General features: G+C 45.9%; 1 protein-coding gene across 3 annotated transcripts in view; it reads left to right on the top strand.

Moving 5' to 3' along the window:
* The window catches only part of LOC135921737 (sodium-coupled monocarboxylate transporter 1-like), a 135112-nt gene that overhangs the window by 105197 nt on the left and 4407 nt on the right, over positions 1 to 25508 (top strand). For all 3 annotated transcript variants that reach the window (XM_070522825.1, XM_065456035.2, XM_070522826.1), the window contains exons 12-14: positions 9407 to 9474; positions 17580 to 17666; positions 22838 to 23010. In XM_070522825.1, the coding sequence (XP_070378926.1) occupies positions 9407 to 9474; positions 17580 to 17666; positions 22838 to 23010 (328 nt within the window). The remainder of the gene's footprint in view (positions 1 to 9406; positions 9475 to 17579; positions 17667 to 22837; positions 23011 to 25508) is intronic.

Here is a 25508-nt window from a genome sequence, read left to right as displayed (position 1 = left end):
CTCGCACAATAAAGAATCCATCCTTACAACTTGTGTAACGCTGATTGATTGCTGCTCTTACTGTGCAGAGTCAATTTATCAGAAGACTGTCAGTGGCGAGAAAAGTACGGAGACACAGGGAGAGAAGAGTCGCTCCTATTGCATCAGTGCCACCTGTAGCGGTTACAAAGGAGACAGCCTTTGCCGAGCTTCAGGTTTGCTTGACCACTTTATTGTTACTTCATCTAGTTCTCATGAATGTGTGGCATTGGTGAATGTGCATGTCTTGTCTTATATGGGGCTTTGGCTGATGCAGAAGTACAGACATTGTGTTGATACAAATCGACTGGCTTTCAGGTATTAAGGTCAGCCAACATCAACAGCACAATGCTGGATCTGGGAAGGATGAGAAGCCTCCTGGAAGTGACTTATGAAGACCGCAGCAAGAACCATGAAGACACCCTGCCTTAGTATTTCCTAATTGAAGAAATCGTGAGTTCATGTTGTTTGTCACTCATTCCTAAACTTTACTCAGTCATGCTATTTCAACTAGGACTTGCTGAATATAATTTTTTTACTCGAGTCTTAGTGTGTATTATCAGCTGCTGAATCTAGGTGTCGTCACCAACATGATGTAATTCAGTACAGTATGCACCTTATAAAGCTTTCAAGAGGCAAGGAAAGTCTGTTTAGGAATGGGAAAGCTGTGCTTAAAATTTTTAATAGACCCTGTGTCAAGTACACACAAATAACTTGTTCCATAATCAATGTAAGGCATCAAGAAAAAATATAGCCAAAAGGAACGAAGCTTTAATAAGTTCAAAACTTCGAAGGCTTTCTTATATGCTTGCATTGAGTTAGGTGCATGCAACAATTACGATTAGGCAGCATAAGCTTTCCAACATACCTCTTCATAGTGCCTGAACTCCTTTCCCTGTATACAAGCAGCATATGTTGCAGCTGACAGGAGGTATTGCACAAAGGTTATGTTGATTTGGCTACCAAAGGCGTGTTAGGCATATCTGTGTATCTTACTCAATTTTTTTTTGCACCATAGTGCTGATTTCATTTCTGTCATAAAAGTCAAAGTATCTACCTGGTAGCTGCACTTTTCAATTGGATACATGGTGCAAACAGGTGAATATGACTGCTTTTACACTTTGATATTTCCTGCAGCAAGTAATGCAAACCTGTAGGTATGAGTGAGCAATTTTAGTGAGATGCCTATTACATATCCTCTTTGGTGCTCCAGCAAGCACCAGTACACTTGCCCATGATTTAGAACATTTACTTTGCTTAATGTGACCTCGCGGTAATTATTGCAAGTGGTTTTGCGATTCGGTTTATCTTATGGCTATTCCTTTCCAGCTCTGCATTGAAGTGGAGCTTCGTTTTGCATGCAAGGTTGGGGAGCTGGAAAATAAGGTGAAAGCAGCTGTTGAAGTGTTTTCTCAGAAGGAGCAGCGAACATGTTCGTTGCTGGACATCAGCAAGCACTTGCAAGGCTGCTCTGGCTACACATTGATCATTGAGGTATGTGAACAAACTGTTTGTTGCATGCTCCTGTTCCCATTTTTCACTTTCTTTTTAAAGCTGATGTGTGGAGTTAAAGGTCACAAATATGCAAGAATGAATAAGATGTATTATTTTTTTATTTCAAGGCATAAAATGTGCCTTCGTGTGGCAGCCCTCTAAGAAAATTTGTCCCATAAGGTTCCTTGCACAGAGCTATGCCCTCATGTATGACTATTACTCTCATTGTATGACTGTTAGGCTTTAAACAATGTAACTGTAAATTGCACTCTAACTTGTGTACGCTTAAAATGAAAGTGTAAATTAGCTACAAAGGCTGAAACATATCTCTATTGCGCTTCGCTGGATGCGCGAAAATTCAGGTTTAATGGTGGTCAACTTATGAAAAGCCTCCAAGAGCGTTCCTATTATCCTGCAGTGAGATTTCAGTTGTATATAGTACAGCAAACAAACGAAAATTAGTATTATATTGACTACTTTTAGTAAAATAACATTTCATCGCTTTTTCCTGCATGCTTACTGTAATGAGAGCTAAAGGTAAGCCAGTTCTAATTTTCCTTGATGTAGAATGGTTGGGCTCTTTGTGGTTGAGTTGTGCTCTGCAGTACTGCATGTTTTGGATAAATTTTACTTCGTCGGTTCACATTATACTGTGCATATTTAATGTTTGATAGGGGAATATTTATAGGCTCTAACTGTCTTTGTAGGCTCCACTGCCCACTGGTGATATCCAGATTGCAGCTCCCCACGTCTACACATGCAGCGAGAATACGTGTGTTTATGCTGGCAGCAGGCAAGAACTAATCTGGGTCTCGAACGGCAGCCTGGAGCTAGCCGTAATTTATTGTATTTTAACATATTATATAAAGAACCTTGATTATCCATATGCATTTGCACCATTCCTGGCGCTGATGCAGAAACTGGTGCTTCCCAGCAATGTTGTACCTAGAGGACTCATAAATAACAGATTGAAGTGTTTCTTTGCCCTTCTGAAGAAAAAGAATGTGATTTGACTCAGCTAGTTAACAATTTTCACCTTGGATTAATGTTCACTTGTAGCCAGGAGGTCGTGAACAGATGCATCATATTGTGCATTACATTTGCATGCCTTTTTATAACTGTTTTATAGAAAATTACTGAGTTAATACATCCATACATGCTAGTGGCATTTAGTATTGTGCACTAGTATTTTTTTTAGCTGCTCAAAATTCTTAAATTCGTGCAATGTGAATTATGGTGGCCTTACTTTGTCACTGAGTTATTCTAACTTCTAGCCTGTAGATGATGGAGTAATTGTGCAGTACAATGCATAGTAGTGTCCAAGTGACCTTTTTAATTATTTATTTTAAATAGGTAGTGCATTCAAGAAGTTTGAATCCCATCCTTTACATAGTTAGCTAGAGAGTAAAATGTGTCTTGTAGCAATGTTAATAAAAACTTTTTTCATGTTTGTATTGTCACAAGGATGTAAACTGAAAATTCACTATGTTGTAAGCATCACTACTTCCAGCCTTTTGTCATTTGGCCCTACAAGCCAGCACTTTGCACATCTGCTGGTTAAGCTTTGTCTAATGTTTGTAAGAGCAACACGTTGTGTTTTGATGCCAGTGGTGGCCAATGCTAACACTAAGGAAACGTTGCTTAGGTCTAGATGGGCTGCATGCATACATGGCCTTATGGTCCAGCCTTCTTTTTTAGGTTTCACACACTTTGTATATTTTTTGCATTGGCTACATTGCATTGGCAGCGTCTTTATTGACTCGCTCTAATGCTGCACAGGATGTGTAAAGCTTTTTTTATGTAATGTCCAATGTGGATCTTAACACAAGTCTCCAGTTTTTGTTCCTGGAATCTCATACTTAACTTTTGAATTGTTTTCTTGCTTCCTGACAGCAGTACAAATTCTTACATGTACAGTTACCACGGATTTATTGACGACATGCATGGCTGAAACACGGTGATTAAAAAATTTTCATGTGATATAATGCAAGTGATAGTATTCTCTTGAATTTTCAGATCTAGTCATGTGCCAGCAAAGCCTGCTGTATTTTGTGTTGTATTTTCAAATAAAGATATTGCATTCTGAAGTTAACCTTATACTACCTGTGGAACTGTCATTTTATACTCAGATTATTTATATAAGCTAACTGTGCCTCCTCCTCAGGCGTTCAAATTGTGTTTTGAACGGTATTTTTGGGAACATTACCGTTACATATTTGCTCAAAATGTGTCGCACGGGGAATTTCATTTCGTCAGAAATCCCAAGGGATACTAGTATGCTAGTATCATAGTAGCGCTTTGGTGGCTGAAATACAAATATTTAAGTGATTTTAATGGAAGTAAACTTTTTATACCGCATTCAGCTGAGAGGTTTTTTTCTTTTTTTCAGGGAATTTCGTATGGGCCCCGCTCATTACATGGTCCGCCGAGCCGGGCGCGGCCTAGCAACGGGGAGGCGCCACCTCTTGGGTTTTGTACCAGAAAGGCCAAATCTCCGCATGGTACACCGAGCCGGCTGCCGCCAAACAACAGAGGTGCGTCATTTCCTTCTTTTGCGGTTCTCTCTGCTTGCGCCTCTTCTTTCTTGCGCGCTTCTTTCCGCGGTCGGATTAAGCAGCCGACAGCCATGCCCGGAGAAACGTGAGTCCTCGCGGAGGATGCCACTGGGCCAGTCCTTTTTGGACACTGTCTTTACACGCGGTTCCGCTTCGAAATAGTTCACCTGTACACCTCACACGGTTTCCACAGGAAAGGGTGTCCCTGTGTCTCTCTCAGCCTAAGCAAAAAAAAAAAACTGCGTTTTGCTGGCAACTTACACAAGCTGTAACCTCTCTTCGACTACAATAATATCTAGTCAAAAAATGCCCTCTAGCTATCAAAAAGCACAAGGAGGAGCGCGGGAGTACAGATCTCTATTTACGAATGGCATAGCAAGTGAAAAACGCATACCGTTTTTGGGTATAATTGTGTAGCTGTTAAGCAATAAATGAAGGAAATTATTGCTTTGCTTATGAACAACGGCAAGTTTTCAGAACCTTTACCCCTGCTGTTGTTGTTATTCTCCTGCGCATGCATTTACGTTTACTGTGTGGATTGTTCCAAGGGTATCATTCAGCATGCGAAAACTAAAAAAGAAAATCAGTCAGCTGAAATTCACATATTTTTTTTCATTTTCGCATGCTAAATGATACCTTAGGAACAATCCACCGATTAAACACAAACGCATGTGCAGGAGGATAAAAACTGCAACAGTGTGAGCCAAAGGTCTGAACACTTGTCGTTGGCAAATCGAAAATTTGCCTCATTGATAGATTAGCAGCTACAGAACTGTAACCCAAAATAATATGAGTGTCACTTACAATATACTATTCGAAAGTAAAGAAATTTCTCTGGCTTCTTTATATTTTTTAGGTCGAACAAGAGATGTTGCGGTATGCGTAAGGTCTAGGTTGCCTGCAAAACGCAATGTTTCTTTTTTTTTACTTAGGTTGAGAGAGACACAGGGACACCCTTTGTCCCGAAAACTACACGAGGTGGACACGTGAACTATTTCGAAGCGCAAGCGCATGTAAAGGCAGCGTCCGAAAAGGACTGGCCGAGGGGCGTCCTCCGCGAAGGCTCACATTTCTCCGCGCGCGGTTGTAGCCTGCTTAATCCGGCCGCGGAAAGAAGCGCGCAAGAAAGAAGAGGCGCAAGCAGAAAGAAGCGCGAAAGAAGGAAGAGACGCGCCTCTGTTGCTAGGCGACAACTGCCTGGGCGGAGCATGCGCAGAGCAACGGGCTTTTATATGAAACATCGCAGAAAGAATCCCGAAAGAAAGAAGAGCCGCGTCCCCGTTGCTAGGCGACACCAGTACTATATACGGAGCATGCGCAGCATGGTGTCCATCTGGGACCTCCTGCAAGCCGCTTTGTGTACACATTTAATCGTTCAACCGGTATATTGTAAAAGTAACCTTTATATTTAGGCAAAGGCGCTCAACACTGTATGCCTATACTAGAGGTTAAAGTGTTGTAACCTCTAGTTGAGGTGCATGCCTACTTACCTTTAATAGAAGTTAAATTTGTAAAGGTTAATGTTTAACTTATAGATTAAAGGTGCACAAATCTGTGAGAATGTGCCCCTTTAGTAAAGGTTACCGTGCTAAGAGTGTATTGACGGTATCCGTCATACCATATACGCAGACGACGTTACCATCTGGTGTACTGGAGGTAGTGACGGACAGGTAGAGACGGCCCTGCAAGAGGCGGTTGATGCTACCGAGAGATACCTTGAATCCACGGGCCTTCGGTGCTCACCGCACAAGTCGGAACTGCTACTTTATCGACCCAAGCGCAGAGGCCCGAAACCAAAGGGATGGAAGCCACTCGCCGAATGCGACATAAAACTGCGCACAAAAGACGGAGGCTATATTCCGAGGGTGGATGCTATCCGGATTCTCGGCATGATGGTAGAGTCGAGTGGTTCAAACAACCAGACAGTGCTGCGACTCACTAAGAAGACGGACAATGCCATCAGACTAATCAGAAGAGTGGCCAACCGGCAGCAAGGCCTCGGAGAATATAACCTCGTGAGATTGGTACATGCGTTCGTAATGTGTCATTTCACTTACGTCGCGGCCACGCACAACTGGCAAAGATCGGAAAGGGATAAACTCAATGCATTAATCAGGAAGGCAATCAAGAGAGCTCTCGGCCTCCCCGTATACACTCCCACGGAACGCTTACTTCAACTTGGCATGCATAACACGCTAGAGGAAATAGCGGAAGCACAGGAGAGGGCCCAGTTCATCAGGCTATCTACCACTAAAGCTGGAAGGCACATCTTACAGGAGCTGGGCGTTCCTTCCAGAGTAATCAAAACAAAGTTCTGCAGCATCCCTCGAGAGCAGCGGGACCGCATCACTGTAGCGCCTATCCCACGAAACGTCCATCCAGAACACAACGTGGGAAGACGTCGGGCGCGCGCGAAGGCTCTCCTGGAAAAGGCTCGTGAACGGGCTTCGCAGAACAGTTTCGTAGACGCAGCGCGCTACGCCGACGGACAGGCCTTCGCTGTAGTTAGCGTAAATCATGAAAGCCAAATAACGAACGCTATCTCGATTCGGACGACGTCCTCTGAAATCGCAGAGCAGGCTGCAATAGCGATGGCCTTATTGGACAACAAGAGGACATCAATCTACAGTGACTCCATATCAGCTGTTAGGGCCTTTGCCAAAGGAACCATATCCGAGCTGGCCCTAGGGATATTAGGAAGCACAGAAATCAAGCCACACACATTGATCTGGTTTCCAGCTCACATGGGACAGATCGAGGGTGCCCCGCCCAACCTCAACGAGTCGGCACACGGAGCTGCGCGAGGGATCATCAACCGCGTAGCTATCGGGCAGCGTGACGCCGGGGGTACTGACAATCGGGACTCTCCTTCCTCGTACACCGAAATTACCAAGCACTTTTACTTGGCTCGGAGGATCTACCCCCTCCCACAATGCAAACTCAATAGACCTCAGGCTTTGACACTAAGGCTTCTACAGACGGGGGCATACCCAAACCCCCTACTTCTTCACAAGATGTACCCCGAAATTCAGACGACAAATGCATGTGCACTATGCAATGACTTGGCGAACTTACCTCACATGCTCTGGCGATGCCCCGCGTTACGCAGTGATGAAAGTAACACTTCTTCACGCTGGGATGCTGTCCTACACAGCCCCAACCTCGAAGACCAGTTATGGGCTGTCCAACGGGCCCGCGACGCAGCGGAGAGGCTCGGCCTCTCTGTCCCGACGTGGGAGCGGCCCGCTGCGCGCTAGGGCGCGCCCTAAAGGACCCTAATAAAGTTTTTCATCCATCCATCCACCCATCCATTTACCTACATTCTGTTCTGTTGCAATAGTCAGCGCAGGCTTAATAACTAAATACGAAAACAAATATTCATGCTCTACATATATGTTTGTTCGTGTGGTTATTCGATGTTTGATATTTACGATTCAGATACGATTCGCATTCGCCAAACTTGATATTGGCCCACTTCTACTATTGTTTAGCCATATGGTACGTTGTGCTTTCCTGAGTACTGTGTAGTCGTATGTAGCATACTGCGCTTCTTAATTCGATGTAGGAGTGTGAATTATTATTTTTTTAGTATTTACCTTATCCTTTCAAAAATCTTTTTTTTTAATTATACGTGGTGTTTCAGCAAACACTACCAATATTTTTTGAAGCTTGCCTGTGGTACATAGCACAATTATAGTCCATGAGCTTGTCTACTCGAACAGGCGAACATTACTTGGACAAAAAATGATAATGGACTAATTACCAAAGCTCCACTAATAATGTTTCTAAATACCTTATGGTACATATTGCAATTTACAAGTTCTCACCGTTCGCAAGGTGGATCCACTTGGGGTCTAAATCTCAGGAAGACACCAGTTTGGAGATTCCCGAACTTTGCGGTGAAATGATTTGACGTTCGAGTTACTTTTGTGCTTGAATGTATAAAACGACGTATCCTTAATAAAGTAACTGGAACACCGATGCATTTCTCCGCAAAGTTCGAGAGTTAGTATCTTGAAAGTGGTGTCATCTTGAGAATTGGTCCCAAGTAGATTCGCCTTCCGAGTTCCGTGGCTAGAATTTCTAAATTGCAATATGGACCATGAGGTAATAAGCTATAGGCTTAATTAGTGAATTCGTGTTAATTAGTCGAATATGCATCTTAATTTCTGGTGCAAGTAATATCCACCTCTTCGTGTAGACCTGTTTACGGGCTTGAAATTGGATATCTGCCACCGGCAATTGAACAAAAATTGAAAGTTCGTTAAAACACCCTGTATATTCTCTTTCTAGTATGTGCCCACCTGGTATGGTTTCGACAAAGCAAGAGACAATATTCAAGATAAAAAGATCTGTATGTACGGCGTGACATGAGAAAATGAGGGCTGATAACTTCCGTGAGCAAATGGAATTTTTAGGTACCGTAGGCTTTGGCGCTGCATTTAAATTCTATGAGCACTCATTCGCACTGCTGCTGGCTCTAGAATGTTTAGCTTGCAATTGAAATGACAGTTGTTATTCACACAGGCGAACAGCACACCGCTACTGAACTGCGCGGTTAACATTTTTTCATTGTCTCTAACCACAACACACTGCGGAGGCGAATACTAAATCACGTTATTCGGAATGAAACGCGTGCATTCATACATTCCTGTGGTGGATTAATGCGCTGAAGAGCGTAGCATAGTGTATAAGCATAGTGTATAAATATGAACAAGCACAATGATAGTCTTTGGTTGCTATCGCAACACATGTAATCAAATGGAGAACTCGCTGATGGAACCTTTCGATTTTGGCGAAGGAGTGCCCTTTGCCAAGTTCGAAGTTGACAAGTTTGACAGCCACTTCACTGCAGTGGTAACTTATGTGAGGCCCACCCTGTGTTTAAATTATCAATAAACGCTACGCGTTTTGCAACCTATATTTCGGTAGTGCCTACCACTTCCTGTAAAGAAAGTTCTGAGCTTGGACCACCCTCTCTGAAATCGAATAAGACTTGACTAGCCAACGGCCACTTGATCGTGCGATTCTGAAAATAAGGGCAAATAAAAACAAAGTAATTATTCGTAGTGAAGGCATAGAAAATCAGGGGCTAAATGCACAAATATTTTCGCTTCCCACTTATACCAAGACCAGCATTACGATTTTCTAGAAATCGCTGTTACGAACCATTCTAATGCAGGAGCTTCTTGGTAATACTAGTCTAGGAGCTTGCCACAAGTCGGGCTCACTCTATTGTGCGAAAACATCAGCGCACCAGACAGTATAGCAATGTAACGGCATGCACCTTTAGATCTATATGTTGGATGGCGTATTAAAATGTGACTTCTCTTTTTCAGCTATGGCTAGTGGAACCATAATGACGCTCTTCGCAATCGCAGTGCCGTATGTCGGCTCGGCTACAAGGGTACGCACAGTGTTCTTGGCCCATTTTTCGACCGTGTGTTATTTGTTTTAATGCCTTACCGCAGGGTCGACTACGTTCTCACTATTCTAGTATACGCCATGCACAGAAATGGTCGCATTTGACAACTGCTGAACCAATTTGACAGAAATGTGTTGCATTTAGGTGAGAAAAGTAATTGCTACAGACTGTAGGTAGTGACTTAGCGCCTGCATTTTTTAAGTTGATGAGTTCAAAACTATTAAACATTAAGGTTGCAGATCTCGAACTCTGCACCAAAAAAGAACATCGCATTTGCGCGACATGCATCTGTTTAAGCAACTCAAGCGGACAAAATTTATATATTAGTTCACAACAGACATAAAATTGTTCCAATCTTTATCAGTGTCTCGCAAAATCCCTACTCACAAATGAGAGATAAACTTCATCTTAATTTACTTTATCTTTATTTGTTTCAACCTGTCATTACGTAGGTACAGACTTGTAATTGTGATCTCCCATTTTTCTTGATTCATATTGAGTAGTTCTTGTAACACAATCTATGTCTCACATAAAAAATAAACCCCTTGCAATAGTCGGTGGATTTCAACTTCGTCTTGTAAATGCAGCAAGCCTCAATAAATTCTGGGAAGTGGGTGCCGAGCACTAAACCAGGTGTGTCGCGAAAAATCACTGTACAATGCCGTGTTTTAAATTCTAGTGGCTTCAAGAACGCAGTCGGTAAACCATTTCATTCTTTTTATGCATTGTTAAACTTCCCAGCGCAGAGACTGAACACATCTTCAGTCATTTTTCTTACGGCACTAAAGGTGTATAAAACCCACGGCGCTAAAAAATGCATTGCTTCCGCCTTTTATTACCGAATCCAGTAATTATAATGATGATGATGATGATTTACTGGCATCCCCTTTGAAAGGGGGCTGTGGCAAGTAGTCATCTAGCCTGCTTGAGCTAATTTAATTTGACCCACGTGCTTTTTATTGTGACACTTTTTTACGCATCCCTTCCATCCCCTCCCTCTTCCTCAAAACTTCTTTGTCTACCTTGTATCGCTACCTATGCCTCTAACGGATCCGGTCGCATCAATCTCCTGCCCGCTTTTTTTCCAGCAATACTCTAAACGTCTCTGGTATTTTGCCACTACTGACCGTTTCATACTTCCAGTCTACTATAAATCGAAGTGATTCTTACGTTACATACGGGTCTCACTGGGTCAATCCCCTCGCATTCCATTAGGATGTTCCGAATGGTCTTGGGATTTTTGCTTCAGCATACATAAGAGTATGTATGCTCTTAAGGTGATGATCATGATGATTTATTGGCATCCCCTTTAAAACGGCGTGGGGACAACTCATCACCTAGCCTACTTGAGTTACTCAAGTACGCTACAATGCTTTACCTTCTAACATTTGTTTCTAGATCTATTTAATCTTCTCTGCTTAACTTGTACCGCCGCCTATGCTTGTAATGGGTCCTTTCGTATGAGTCTGTTGCCTGATTTTTTCCACCAATACTTTCAACGCATCTTGCTCATCTCCACTGCTGAGCGGTTGCTGCTTCCGTCTACTTTAAATACAAGCATTTCTGGAAGTTGTACGTTACGTCGTGGTCTCGATGTGTGAATCCCTTGGCATTTCATTTGGATGTGCTGAATGGTCTCCGGATTGTTGCTATACCACGCACATGCCTCGTCTAATTTCAAATATTTGCTCCGGTATGTTTTTGAGCGCAGATCTCAGGCGCTCGTTCCGGCGTTGAACGTCGGCGCAACCGAGAGAGCGAGCACAGCGAAGGGTGTGAGTGCCAACATGGAGAGCAGCGGGGATGAAAGACGGCAAGAGGAAAAGAGAGAGCGAGGAGGAAAGCGGAGGAGGAGGTTGTAACGAATAGAGAAGAAAAGCGTACGGCCGCTGAGGACGTGTTCTGCGGCGACGATCGCTACGAGATGGCGCCACAATAGCGCGCATCGTCGATTCACCAATGACGTCATTGATAAGGCAGTGACGAGCGCGTCCACCGATACCATATATGTAGACAAAGCGTTGCACGAACGGAGGTCTGTCTGCTGCGGCTGCTGTGAATCGCGCCCGCGCGTCACACACCCACTGCCTCTCGCGACGTCCCGATTATCGAGGCAGCCGCGCCACATTTCGCTCCGTTTCCAATGAGCCGCACGAGACGTATGGTCTGCGGCAGCCAATATATCGCGAAATGAATACACGTGTAGAACTGCGCTCACATTTCGCATTAAGCAGTATCGCAATTGTCAGTGATTTTTTTGGTCCTTAGGCAAGTAGCTCGATTCTCAAATAGCAAGGCGTTTCCCTTCGTATTATCGTGCAGATTTTCGTTTCCATTTTCCTTTTTCTCATTCTCCTACATCGTCTTTTTGGCTTCCGTTCTTTCCATCCAATTCTCCGTCTATGTTTCCCACTTTCTTTTTCATTACTCCTGGTTGTCTATCTACATCTTCAGTTGCTCTGTACTTGGTTGCCAATTTTCTTTGCCTTTTCCTTCAATCTATGTTCACGCTCTTTAGGTACAGATATATGCGCACTATAACTGGCCATTTATTTTCGTCCTTGTTCCTGAGGGTTTCTTCAAAACTACTTTTGCCCTGCCCTTCTTTGACTTCAAACGAGGCCCAACCCATGTTCCACTGCACTGCTTCATTTATAGTTTTACCGCGGGCTCCCAAATCCCAGTGGTCCGCCTATGTTTGGTTACAGTCCAACCCTGACAATATATCCGATTTTAGGCACAGAATGGCATTTGCGATCGTCAACGATGCCACCTTTACGCCTGTCAAGATTTCACGCACCACCTCATATTTATTGTGGCAAGTGCCGTATGTTTCATTATTGCTGCATTCCGCTTCTATTTTATTTTCATATTCTCTTGGTGGGTACTTGAGTTAGTGTTTCCTTCGTTCGTGTATTTGCCGAGGTATCTCTATATTGCTTGACTGTGGGTATGACTTGCTGTTGAATCGACACCATGTAGTTCACACGTCTGTTCATTAAAGATCATAATTCCGGATTTCTCCGTGTATAAGTTAAGGCCTAGATTTGTCGTTCCGTTGCCACACATTTTGGCCCGTCTCAGTAAATATCTTGCATTGTCCGCTAGTAGCATTATGTTGTCCACATACGTCATTGCAGGGGCTTTCTGTTGCACCATTTGTCCATTAAGCGTGTATGATAAATCAAATCCTCATAGGCTGTTTTCCAGTTGTCTTCCTATGCACTTTACATAAAGCGTTAACGACGATGGATACAGAAGGCATCCGGCAGCCCTTGGTGAATTTCAACCACCTCATTGCAATTTCGGCTTTCCCATACCATTTTTACTCAGTTGTCTCTACATATCTACTTCAGGAGCTCCACAACATCGTCATCTATGCCTTCGTTCTTGAGAATATCCCATAGTCACCGGTAGTCAACGTTGTCGCAGGCTTCCTTAATATCAAGAAATGCTTCCCATAAAGGTCTATTCTGGGCTGCTGAAATCTATGTGCACTTAATTAGAACAAAAAAAAATGTCCTTCTAGGCCTATCTCCAAACAGCATCTCTAGCGGATGCCGCTGCAAACATGTGCGTTTTCTATAGGAAGGTGTCGTTTTTAGGGAATAACTAATGATAGAGGCCATCTTTCGAAAATTTCCTGAGGACGCAGGTTCTACGCGCCTGCTAATTGCCTGCGAAGTTTAGCGTACCGAAGTCTACGAAAACAGAAAATTTGGAGGACGTTTTTAGCCAGTAAAAAGCGATTTGTCGCATCAATTGGCATATTCCCTCGGATCTATTGACTTCAATGACTCAGCTTTCACCTAGCTGCAGCAGCAGTAGCTCTTGAAATAGCAAAAGGGTGTTCGAAAATCGCGGGTCGCGACATACAGCGTGGTGGATAGATGAACCTGGATGCGCGGGTAGCACCGCATCGAGGTTCTTCTCTATCGAGGTTCTTCTGTACCATCACAGATGAAAGTCGCTGATACCGCTAGCGCAAGTTGGCAGGTTCGAGGCGAGCTGCACCTTTCATTTTTTCAAGCGAGGCTTATATTGGCTTACAATTAGTGCTGTCGTGGTTACACCGAAAAACCCAGTTGCTCCCGGAGCTGCGGGAAATGGCGGTTTGATCAGCTGACAGCTGCGCCGGCACCGGAGCGTGGGTCATTAGCAAGGATTGTAGCTGCATAGGCGCGGTTAGAGTTAGAGCCGTTTCGCTTCAGCCGGGAGGGGAAGGGCAGGAAAGGGTTTCGCGCGCACTGAGCCAGCTTCGTTTCCATGAAGTCTCGAAAAAGGGCTGGGACGGCCACGCGTTCTGCGTTCCCCGAGGAACCGGCAGCGTTCGATGAGCGGCAACGAGAACTCGTCCGTGAAAAGGTTCACCGTCGGTGCGCCAATCCAGCCGTTGAAGCTGTCCGAGCCTAGGCACTCCGGCAGCAACGAGAAGATACCGAGCTGAGGGAGTGGGAGGTCGAAGTAATTGGTCGCTGTTACTTGTGGGTTAGATAACCATGAGGGAGGTCAGGTGCCCGCAGGAGAAGCTTTGCTTAACCCCCATTTCCTGATAGGAGAATGGTTTCTTTTCTTGCTTTGTCGCTACATAGTTAGCTAGTTTTCTGGCAAATTGCATGTTACAAAATGCAGGTAATTTAGTTACGGTTCTTGTTTTGCTGGTTTCTTGTGCACCAAGCTTTTCTTGAAAAACAAATAGCTTGCTGGTTTGATGAACCGCGAACGTGCTCCCAAGCTTCCTTTGCCTCTTCGATATGAAGTGTTTGAGACAATAAACGTAGATGACGTATCTTTAAAAGTTGGTTTATTTATTAAGACGAAGATTACGAAGATTTTACAAGGAAATTTTTTTTTTCCTCTGGAGCCATGTCACGGGAAAGGCGTGTTTTCCGCTCATATGTTGCTTTCAACGCACCAGAAACAAAATGCGAAGCTTGCAATGTGGGCGATTGTAGTACACCAAAGTGGTATAACCGCCAGCAGCCGCAAACGTAGTATTCGCACAGATAACTTTAGAAGAAGCTATTTGATCCAGTTTATTTGCGTTATATCAAACTCGGATTTTCGAGTACGTGGTGGTGATGCGAATGATAAAGAAACAGTGTGATTTGGAAACACTGTGATCTAGATACAATTTGTTGTTGCTTGTCTATATTTGCTGTGCCAAGCTTGTGCTGCTTCTAAAGTTAAATCCTCGTTGCTAAACTGCGAATTTATCCCTGGAAAGGCGTGTGTCGGATGAATCCCTCAAATGACAAGCTCTTGAAGAAATACCTGCTATGTTGCCCTTTCCTTCCTGACACCCGATTCCCGCGGGATATTACGAATCGTAAGCTTCGCAGGTCGGCAGGTATGCATATGGGACTTTTGGGATTAGTTGAACCGTCATTTTCTTTCCGCCAGAGAAGGTCACTGTATCTTAGCACACGCCTCCTCTGGGCTCTATCTTCCGTCTCTCGATGAGCTTCCCACGTGTTGTGTCGTTGGGTGGCGCCGCTACGTTCACTTCGCTCTCGTTAACCTGTGTAGTAAACAAATACATTCCAAAATCCGTTGGTAATGCGCATAATCCTCACTCCGGCTTGTACAGCTTTTGAACTATTCCAGTGTAACGTTATAGCATACAATGTTTATTGGCCTTTGTTACCGTCAGCGTATTAATAACACTTTCCCTGTTTTTAATGCTTTGTAGTGGAGCGCACAGTAAACTATAATTCAAATCCCACTCCAACCTTGCACTTATCGGTACAAACACTTCAAGTCTTGCCACAAGGTCTGTCAAGTGTCCGCTATTCGGCTCCGGGAATGCAAAGTTTTGTTTCGACCTGGCGTTTTTTATTGTACGGCTATATTATTCTGCCCGAAGTCTGCACTGGGCATTCCACTATGGTGATTCTGATCATTTAATTTCACTGCCGAAGTTCCTAACATCTCAATGCCCTGTTCAGTATGTTTAGAAAAACGAAAAAGCACAACCACTTCATTTCAGGATAATTTTATACCGGTATGGATTTTTCGCGTATAGCACTTGTTTCATTCGTCGCCGTCGGTAATATTCGCATCCAGCAAACATTTAATAATTTCTTGTGAATCACGCACCTATTACAAATAATTGTGCTTAATTAACGCAGATATATTTTTTAATAATTTTGCGCATGCATTTATTCGGCATTCGATCTTTCTTTCCTGTCACAAAAAGTTGTCCCAGTAGCAATGATAGCTATGGTGCGAAGCCAAAAGAAGAACAAGAGCAGCAAGAAGGACCAACAGAAAGACAAACACTATCCCATTGGTTCACAATGCGACGTACAGCAAATATTACGCACCGAATCGATGCAATTGTAGCATTGCCATTTGTTGGGCGTGTTGGTAAATTGAAAGCATATTTAGCGCCAGCAAACAAGGACGTAAGGGAGCGCATTGTGTTGTCATCTCCCTTATAGCGCATTGTGTTGTCGTCTCCCTTACGTCCTTGTTTGCTGGCGCTAAATATGCTTTCGATGCAATTATACTTAAACAGAAAACGAATTTAGTACATGTTCGAATTTCAACTACGCACAATGCCCCCGGTACATACTGTGCTCAAACTATTTTTCTCTCTATGTTTGTTACCTATGTATCCTAACTCCACCAACTGCCTGGTTATCTAAACAAAAAAAGCTGTTTCAACAGTTCAGCGAGACAGAGAGAAGATGATAAATGAAAGGTAGGGAGGTTAACCAGGACTGAGCCCGGTTGGCTAGCCTACACTCGGGAAAGGGGGACGGAAAGATTAAAAGAAGAGAAAGTCCACTGGGCATATCAGTCGGTCACTCAGTCCGGATCACAGACGCTGACTCAATCCGGTAGCTTTCAGATATCGCAGCAGTGTGTACACTGTGTCTACGAATATAAATTAATAAAATTATATTGTGTAAGGATTCGCTCTGGTTCAGATGTTCAGTTATCGACGTAGGTCAGACGGGCTTGCGTCGGTGGGGAGTCATAGAAGGAAGGCGCGGCTTGAGCAATTTCCTCGTGTATTACCCGCCGATGGTTGCAGGCAATGATGAAGGCGGCTGCACGGTAGTGAATAGGAAAGAAATGTGGAGAGATACCTCACATCGAGCAAACTTCTTTACCTGGGAAAACAAGGTATCAAGATGAGGAGCGCTGGCGATACTCGAGAGACCTTCGTCACGTACAGATAGTTGCCGAGTGAGAAGACGCTGCCTGGGGATCTCTTGGGAGCTTTAGCAAATAGGTGGCATCAGCCGTGTCAGGCCTTTTGTACAGGAGTATATGAAACGCGCCATCTGGAGCGAGTTTCATCATTTGGGATACCTGATCGGCCTGCGCCGTTAAGGTATTGACACGTCTGCATAATTCAACTATATCCTCTATGTAGTTGAAGAAAGTCTCGCAAGGTTGTGTTGACCGACTTGGCCGGCTTTGCTGCGCACGAAGCTTGCGCGTGGCTGGTCGGCCGAATGCTTATGTGAAGCTTAGCTCAAACTCCACCCACTTGCTCAGGTCGCCTTCTTGGTTTCTGACTACAAATTGGCGATTCCGGTTAAATGAAGATGGTACTGCTGAGCTTCATGCTGTCTTCCCATTTGTTGTGGGCACTCACCAGTGATCAAAATGACAGCCGATCTCCTTCGTAGTTGTCTTCGGTGCCGCCTACAGCTTGCCGGATCCCGCTAACGCAAAGTGCCACCGCAAACCAGGGCTGGCGATGCTGGCGGCGCAGTCTGGCTGGCATCGTCAGGCATGATGGATGGCAGTGTCTGGTGGCTAGATTCCCAGCTACACGAAAGCCACGTCGCCCTCACCAAATGTAAGGCAATCAAACAACTAGGCACAGCAGCATTTATTAAGCACCTGTCGAGTCTTAAACACCGCATTTGTTTTCGCTTATACTGTAGTAGTCAGGTCACAACAAAATACTTAACGCGACGCCAACCTACATTGTGTGCATGGTGCGTACTTTCTTTCTCGCCCTGGCGGGGGGGGGGGGTGGAGTGGAAGGGTGCGGTGTAGTTCTTCGTGGTCTTCGTGATGTACCTCGTGACCGTACATATTTTTGTTCGTTTACTTTTTCGCAGGTCTTTGTTTCCTTGTACTCCTCCGCTGCGGGTCCATTTGCTGGCCTCATTCTTCTGGCGATCTCATCGCCGTGGGTCAACGCAAAGGTATGACACGCGTCGCGTTCTTATGCTCCGTACTCCTACGAATATTCCTATTGACCACACGGTGACACAAAATATTAACACACGACATTTGCATGTTTATTTGACAAAAAACGACGCTTGCACTTAGATTTCTCGAGACAATATGTGCGGTTGTCTTGCACGCTCCAAAACTTTATACAAAGTAAGATGACGTACTCTCTACCACAAAAGGACAATGTAAAATGCCGCTCCTTCTTTCGTTATCATTATAACAGCAATCGTCATCTTTCGCGGCTGCCCATCTTTCGCGGCTGCCTCGTCTCTCGTGCTGTGAAGTTAGAATCTGCTCCTGCCATCGGTCCGAACGTTTCTCATGTCATTCTGTCGCTGAATAACACATTATTGTAGTGGACCTAACCTCAGTCCCTATAACGCAGTGACCCGGACGTGATTGTACAGCAAGCGCGACGTCATGTACGATGCCACGAACGAAATCTCCGACGATCAGCGCAGAGGATGTCGTGTCACGGTGGAGATTGGCTTGCCGTCCTTTTGACCACAAGATCCTGCACCCTATCTTATTCAGGTGGAGGCCATTCTCGACCATCTGCAATTAGCTCGTAGCACGCGAGGTGCATCCACGCTGTCTCGGCATTCTGTACAGAGGTGGTTGAGGATTTCGAAGATGTTGAAGACGCGCCCCTCGACACAGCATCAAAATGACCGTGCTGCAAAGTGTCTGTGCGCAGGCGCCTACAGCAGCTTCTCAACGAAAAGGAGCTGGGGGACCATCGACCGTCGGAACTTCTACGTCGTATGCGGCGGCTCCTGGATTACTCTAGGATGGACGCAAACAGCCTGCTGGTGCGTGAACTGTTCCTTCAGCGCCTACCAAAGAATATGGTGGTCGTCTTGGCTATCTCACCAGAACATATGTCCCTCGACAATATTAGAGAGCTGGCCGACCACATCGCTGGCTGTTGAACAAGAGATACTGTGGCAACGACAACGTTCCACCGTCGCACTTCGTAGATGGGCCATCTCACCTGGAGCATATGATTGTGGAACTTCTGAGACCATTACTGCACTGCAGTCATAGCCCCAGAGTCGTCAGCGCGACCGCGATTATCGTCGGTCCAGCACCCGTTCTAGACCTCGTCGCGGCGCATACGGCTGGTATCATCACAAAGTCGGTGCCAGCCTACGTCATTACCGTTCTCCTTGCAGCTGTAAGAAAAACATACTGCAGTCGCTGGTGGCGGCCACTGACTCGTGCCTTAGAACAAGCAGCCTGTTCTACGCCGCTGACAGGATATCAGGACAATGATTTCTCACGAACACAGGCGCAGAGGTCAGCGTCGTTCCTGCTGCGTGATTAAACCGGTAGTGTGTCTAACAAACTGCGCCTCTTCAAGCAGCCAGCAGCTCTTCTGTCAATACATATGGAAAGCGGTCCTTCACCATAGACTTGGGTCTCCGTCACACATACCGATGGGTGGTCATTGTTGCAGACGTACGCACGGCTATATTAGGCGCGGAATTTCTGACAAACTTTGCTCTTAGTGTTGACCTCCGCGCTCACCGCCTTGTGGACACGACGACTAGACTGTATCTACAAGGCATCTTCGCGCCTATGCCATCAACTACTAGAAGCGTGCCCCGGATATCTTCATCTGCGTCGCCTCAATTCGGTCAAACTTCCCTGTCATTATGAAACTTCCCAATCTTGAGCTATTGGTACGTCACAACGTCAGGCATCATGTTGTCACCACATGACCCCCAGTGTTCTGCCGACCTAGACGCCTCACTTGGGACCGCCTTGGCATATCAACCACATGCTGCGGCTGGGTATTATACATCTTTCGTCGACCGTTTGGTTTTCAGCCCTCCACATGGTACCAAAGGGTAATCCAGGCGATACGCACACATGCGACGTCTACCGTGCTATCAACGCGCGCATCGTCCCTGATCGCTGTGCACTCCCTCACATTCATGACGTCGCAGCAAACCTAGCTGGAGTGGTAATATTTAGCAAGAAAGATTTAGTGAATACTATCAAATCTTTGTCGAGCCAGCGGACATGCAGAACACTGCAACTGCGACACCATTCGGGCTTTTCGAGTATGTCCGCATGCGATACGGGCTGAGAAACGCTGCTCAGATGTTCCCGAGGTTCGTCAACGAGGTAACCGGGGACTCTCCTTCGTCTTTGCTTATTTTGATGGCCTCCTGGTTTCTAGTACTTCCCCCAAGCAACATAGGGACCATTCGCGCCTCTTAGTTTCTCGGCTCCAGAAATACGGCCTTCTCATCAACTCCGCAAAGTGTGTTTTTGGTGTCCGTGACATGGAGTTCCTCGGACACCGCATTACTCCCCGAAGGAATCAGATGGTTAGAAAAGCAAGTTCAAGCCTTGCGCGAGTTCCCTCGTCCAGCGTCCCTGGTAAGCTGCGTGAGTTGCTTGAGCTGTTCAACTTCCACCGCCGTTGTTTTCCCACCATCGCCCGAATTATTATACCACTGGCCTAGCTTCTCAAGTCCTCTAAACCTGCATCCGCTTCACTGTACTGGACGTCCGACGCCCAAGAGATTTTCCAATCGGCTAAAACCCATTGGCAAATGCCACACTGCGCATCCTCAATACGTTGCACCAGTGCGTTTTATCACCGATGCATCTAGTGCGGCTGTAGGTGCCGTCTTACAACAGTTACAGCGCAAGTCGTGGTGCCCACTCGGGTTTTCTCCCAGAAGCTGAATCCTGTAGAGCCACTCTAGAGCACGTTCAGCTGCCAGCTGCTGGCGGTATACTTGGGCGTTCGGAATTTCCGATACCTGCTGAAAGGAACCAGCTTTCAGATCCTCAGGAATCACAAGCCCTTGACGTTCGCTTTTCGCGTTAATCACAGCAATTATACTGCAAGAGAGATACGGCTCCTCAATCTCATCTCCGAGTGTACCGCCGACATGCTATACATTGAAGGCTCAGATCTTCCGTATCGACGCAATATCCACGGCTACAGTTCACTTCGAAGAAATTGCCACAGTGCAGCGTTCCTACGTCGAGCTTCGGGACTTCCGGTCGTCTACTACGTCATTAGCGCTGTCCGACGTGCCTATTCGATTTTCTTGAAGCACTATCACTTCCGACGTTTCAGGGCGTGGAACATGAACACGACTATCCGTTCTATTCAGACTCCGCCGTCAAGTATGTGGCAAGTTACACGGCACGAGTCATGCCGGAGTTCGTACCACCCAGCGTCTTATTACTTCCCACTTTGTGTGGTCGAGTGCGAACGCTGACATGGGCGCTGGGCTCGCGAATGCCTTCACTGTCAACGCTCCAAGACGACACGACAATCAAGTCGTAAAAACACTCATTTCGTCCAGCTGACGCCAGGTTCCATCACAGTCACGTGGACATCATTGCTCCACTGCCACGATCATGAGGTGCTTGATACATACTCACTTGTGTAGGCCGTTATGCCCGCTGGCCTGAAACATTTTCTCTCACTGACGCAAGGGCACTTAGAGTGGCTTCTGCGTTACACAGTGGCTGGATCTCGCGCTTCAGATGTCTTAGCGTTCTTGTGACCGATCGCGGCCGCCAGTTCGAATGTGATCTCTTCACCGAAGCTCACGTGTCTGATTGGCGTCCGCGATATCGATACTGCCGCTTATCACCCATCGGCAAATGGAATGGTTGAACGCTTTCTCCATCAAGTTAAAGCCTCCTTGATGGCCCGCGAGGCTGAGTCTTCTATGCATTAAATATATTCCTCTCGCCCTGCTAGGCGTGCGCTCCTCTTTCGAGGAAGACCTCGACTGAACATCTGTGGAGCTGGTCTATGGTACGTTGCGGTTCCCCGGTCAAGTTTTCTCACTAGCTTCTGTTGCCACGCCGGATCCAGATCGATATGTTCAGCAGCTCCACGTCTTTGCACGCTTGTGTCCTTCCCCTACTTGAGTTGCATCATGTAGTAATGCTTATGTCAGCAAAGACATGCCCACAACGAACCACGCTTTCGTATGGCGTGAAGGCATCCGCCCATCTCCTACGCCTCCCTATGACGGCCCTTTCAAAGTACTCCAGCGGGCCAAAACAAAACTGTCACCATCGACCTCAACGGACGTCAACAAGTCGTAGCGATGGACAGGGTCAAAGCAGCCTACCTAGCGACGTCATCATCATTACCCGCTTTCAACGATTTTAGAACCACTGAAACGACGGACATACAAGATCGCCCAGCATCAAAGGCTGTTTCTTGGGCATCGCTGCACCGCTGTTGTCCTATAAGCGGAGGAGGGAGGGGAGGAGGGAAGCCCCCTAGCAGGCATCGTAATCTTGCTCGGCCGCCTTGTTATATGTGACGCGTACCGGCGCGTGTCTTGTGCCTGGTGCTGCATGCTCTTAGATTAGACAAAAAAGAATGAAAAAGGCACTTATTTTTCTCCGGCCATCGGTCCGAACGTTTCTCTGGTCTTTCGCTCGCTGGCTTACACAATGTTGCAGTGGACTTAACCTGTCCCTGTATCAACACAACACAATCATTCATTTATGAAAAGAAATCATAGTGCCAACATCAGTACAATTTAAATAGGTCTGGCCTTGCTCTGATGGTTTCGTGGGAAGCGACGCTCTGAAAACAATTTAAACCTTTTCGGGCATGTCTTTGTCACACAACAATATTCATCTCTGCTTTTTTTTGTTAGCTTTATTGAGAACTATGCGCACGCTACCTTAGGTGAAGAATACAATGGCATATTCATGATGGGCATGCCATTTCTGACCTGAAAGTACCGCGCACGGAGCGTTCAGTAAATGCGTTGCCCTACTATTTTATGGGATCATATATACGCCCCAAAATGTGTGCGCATTATTTAGAGTGCGAGTGAAATCGATCATTCGGTACATATAGCGTGTACCTTTCTGTGTTAACATCTATTCTTTGCCCTCGTAACGGTTTCAAATAAAATTTGCTCTTCACCAAATTGCTACCACGTAGGGCCACCATGAAATACCCCCCATCCAGATTTTTGGACTGATTTATTGCCTTCATAGTTTTGGAACTGCCTCTGAAAACACCACGAGCCAAGCATTCTCCTCCACTGTTTCCTGTTTCGCAAACATCTTGAGACTTGATATCAAATAAAGCGTACCGTAGTACTTGAATGAAAGATACTCATCTATTCAGGGTGCAGCGTGGGCGTGCCTGCTGGTCTGCGCACTGCAGTTGTGGCACGCCGTGGGCAGAGGACTATCGGCCATGCCTGCTCCACCTGTGATTTCCCGCACGATGGACCGGTGCCCACTTGTGACCAATGACACCAATCCTACGGAAGGGGTGGAAGAATCCATGGCTGAAAGGTAACTAGCTTAGCATCGTCGGCCGTACAAGTGTGTTCGCAAAAAAAAAGTAAATGAAGCTCTTGCTGCTAGGGAAGTGCAGGCGCAGGCATTAGCCAGAAGGTGCTTAAACATCTCCGTGGCCGATGCGTGTATACAACAGCGCTGGCACTCCTTTATACAGCGCTGTCTGTAAAGGGTACCTTCGGTTTTCGCATCAATAACGTTATAAAATATATCGTCAGGTCGTTTTCCCGGAAGTAGTTGAAAATCAAAATCAGATTCTCGCCCCCAAGGATTAGATCCACGGTCCGCAGCATACGAGCTTCCTCCGTGTTCTTGTCGTCGTTTTCGCCATAAAGTTGACCATAAGCTGTCAAAAAACCGACGCGACATGACGATGGAAAATGCAGGATTCAGCATGTGCCTATTGTTCTTAAATGGAGCATATCTTTAGTTTCTTGTTTGCTCCTAACTTTCGGTCTTACGTGTACATAGTCCAGACTGGTCGTTGTGATGATACTCGTTTCTTAGAACACAAGCAGCCGCTACGAAATACTATGCATTGAAATTTGAGAGACCATTGCACCATGCGCTGTTTCTTGTCATCATCCCATGACACTACAAAACAGTCACCGCACTTGGATCAGCTGACGACGTAAATTATCAAGGCATTTCACATTGCCTTAGCGTAAAAAGTCATCAATCCGTCAGCCATCGGTAATGTTGCACAATGATATTTATAGTTTTCGGAAGGCAGTCTTAAACGTTGAGGCGCAATCTACTAAAAGAGAAGTATGTTTATCTAATAACTTGTTCCGTTACAAAACGATTTTCTTGTCACATGGGGTGCCATGGTTTTCCACATTAAGGCTACCTTCTTTATGAATAAAAACTAGTTGCGAGTGCAGCGTTTGTGTCCTCTGATTTACTTTGTTTCTGTTATATATTCACTGATGGCGCACCCCTCCCTCCCCCACACCAACTAGCCCAATTATCCACTATAGTGATTGCCGGTAGCGTCGACGACTTTAGATGGGCTAAACCACGTGGTGTCACCGTCGTGGTGGAACTAGCGATTGCTGATTTGGGTGGCTATTTGCCTTTAGCGCTTCTTATATAGCCATGTCCCTTTTTGTTTTGCTGGATTCGCGTATCAACATCGCTGCAAAGGTTAACGCAGCCGGATGAAAAAAATAGTATCAATGGAAACGAATGGCCCGAACGAACGAAAGAACAAACAAATAAACGTACGCGTTTTTTGCCAAGTCTGACCATCCACCACCAACAAAAATGGGCGAAAGGGCCAAAGGAGGCTATTCGCTTTAAAACAACATTGTCCCGCATGAATAACTAATTGTTTATGCGTTGTAAAGTGTGCTGGAAGTAGGCAGTGTGTTCAGGGACGGCGTGCGCTATTCATTGCCGTGGGACAGTAATGCTATCTTCGGCAGGCCGTTTCTGAGCGCTCTGGAGCGCTCTCGCGAGCGGCGCTGTCTTCGGCTGGTTGAAAGAGGGTGCGCGCCCTGCGTTCGGCTGGTTCTTCTCGATTGCTCTCCTCCATCTTGGAGCGCTCTGAGGTGCTCCGAGCCCAGTCGTCGGAGCAGTCATCGAGATTGAAACGTCATCACAGCGCCGCGTCGGTGCTGTTGGCGACGGCCCACCGTAACCTTGGCAACCTAGGCCACTGCATGCTGGCGTCTCGACGAACGCTCGTCCCGCCGGCACGTCCGCCGGTTTTCCGGCAGCGCCGGGAGCTTTGGATAGGCGAAACATCGGATGTTGGCAGTAGTCACGTGGTTTCACATCGGCAATTTTCTCCTCCGAGAGCGAGTCACACGTTCGGCTTGCGCGCTTGTCCTTTACCTTTGAGCTCGGGAAACCCCGATCTACCCGAATCTGCTTCGGGGCATGCAGGCGACCAGTCGAAGATACCATAAGTGTGAAAATGTCCGGCGCTTGGATTCGAGCCCACGCCACAGCAGTGCCGCCGCAATCATCCGTCAATTCGTCGCTAGTTTCTACTGTTGTCAGTTGTGCTGGTTGTACACCGCTAGCGCGTATGTCGAAGTTTGTGTTGTTTGTAATATTTTATGACGAGTTGTTTAAAAAAGTTCGGCAGCATGGTATAGTGCTGTAAAATGTGAAACAATAGCCTGCTGCACACTTGGTAATGCATTAGGTTTTACCATCGGATGGGTGAGACTTCTTGCAAGACATAACGAGCCACAGTGTGAAGTACACCTGTGGCGCTTTAGGCAGACGTCCTGAACGACACATGCGAGCACTTAATGCGCTACCTAAATGTGCAGCATGGTTGTCGCCAGTAAGTGTTAGAAATGTGTAACACAAGCCGAACACAATTATGGTGCATCCTCTCAGAAGGGGAAAGCAGAGGAAGAACGGCGCCGGCCCTGTCATTTGTGTTCTCTTTCTGTCCTGGTCTATTGTGCCTTGCGCTTTACACATTCAAGCATGAACCAACTAGCCCAAGCAAGCGTTTTACTTGAGCATAATTT

The sequence above is a fragment of the Dermacentor albipictus genome, chromosome 8, assembly GCF_038994185.2.
Source record: "Dermacentor albipictus isolate Rhodes 1998 colony chromosome 8, USDA_Dalb.pri_finalv2, whole genome shotgun sequence".
NCBI classification, from domain to species: Eukaryota; Metazoa; Arthropoda; class Arachnida; order Ixodida; family Ixodidae; genus Dermacentor; species Dermacentor albipictus.
The sequence above is the reverse complement of the archived record's forward strand: the minus strand, read 5'-3'. Positions and strand labels throughout refer to the sequence as shown.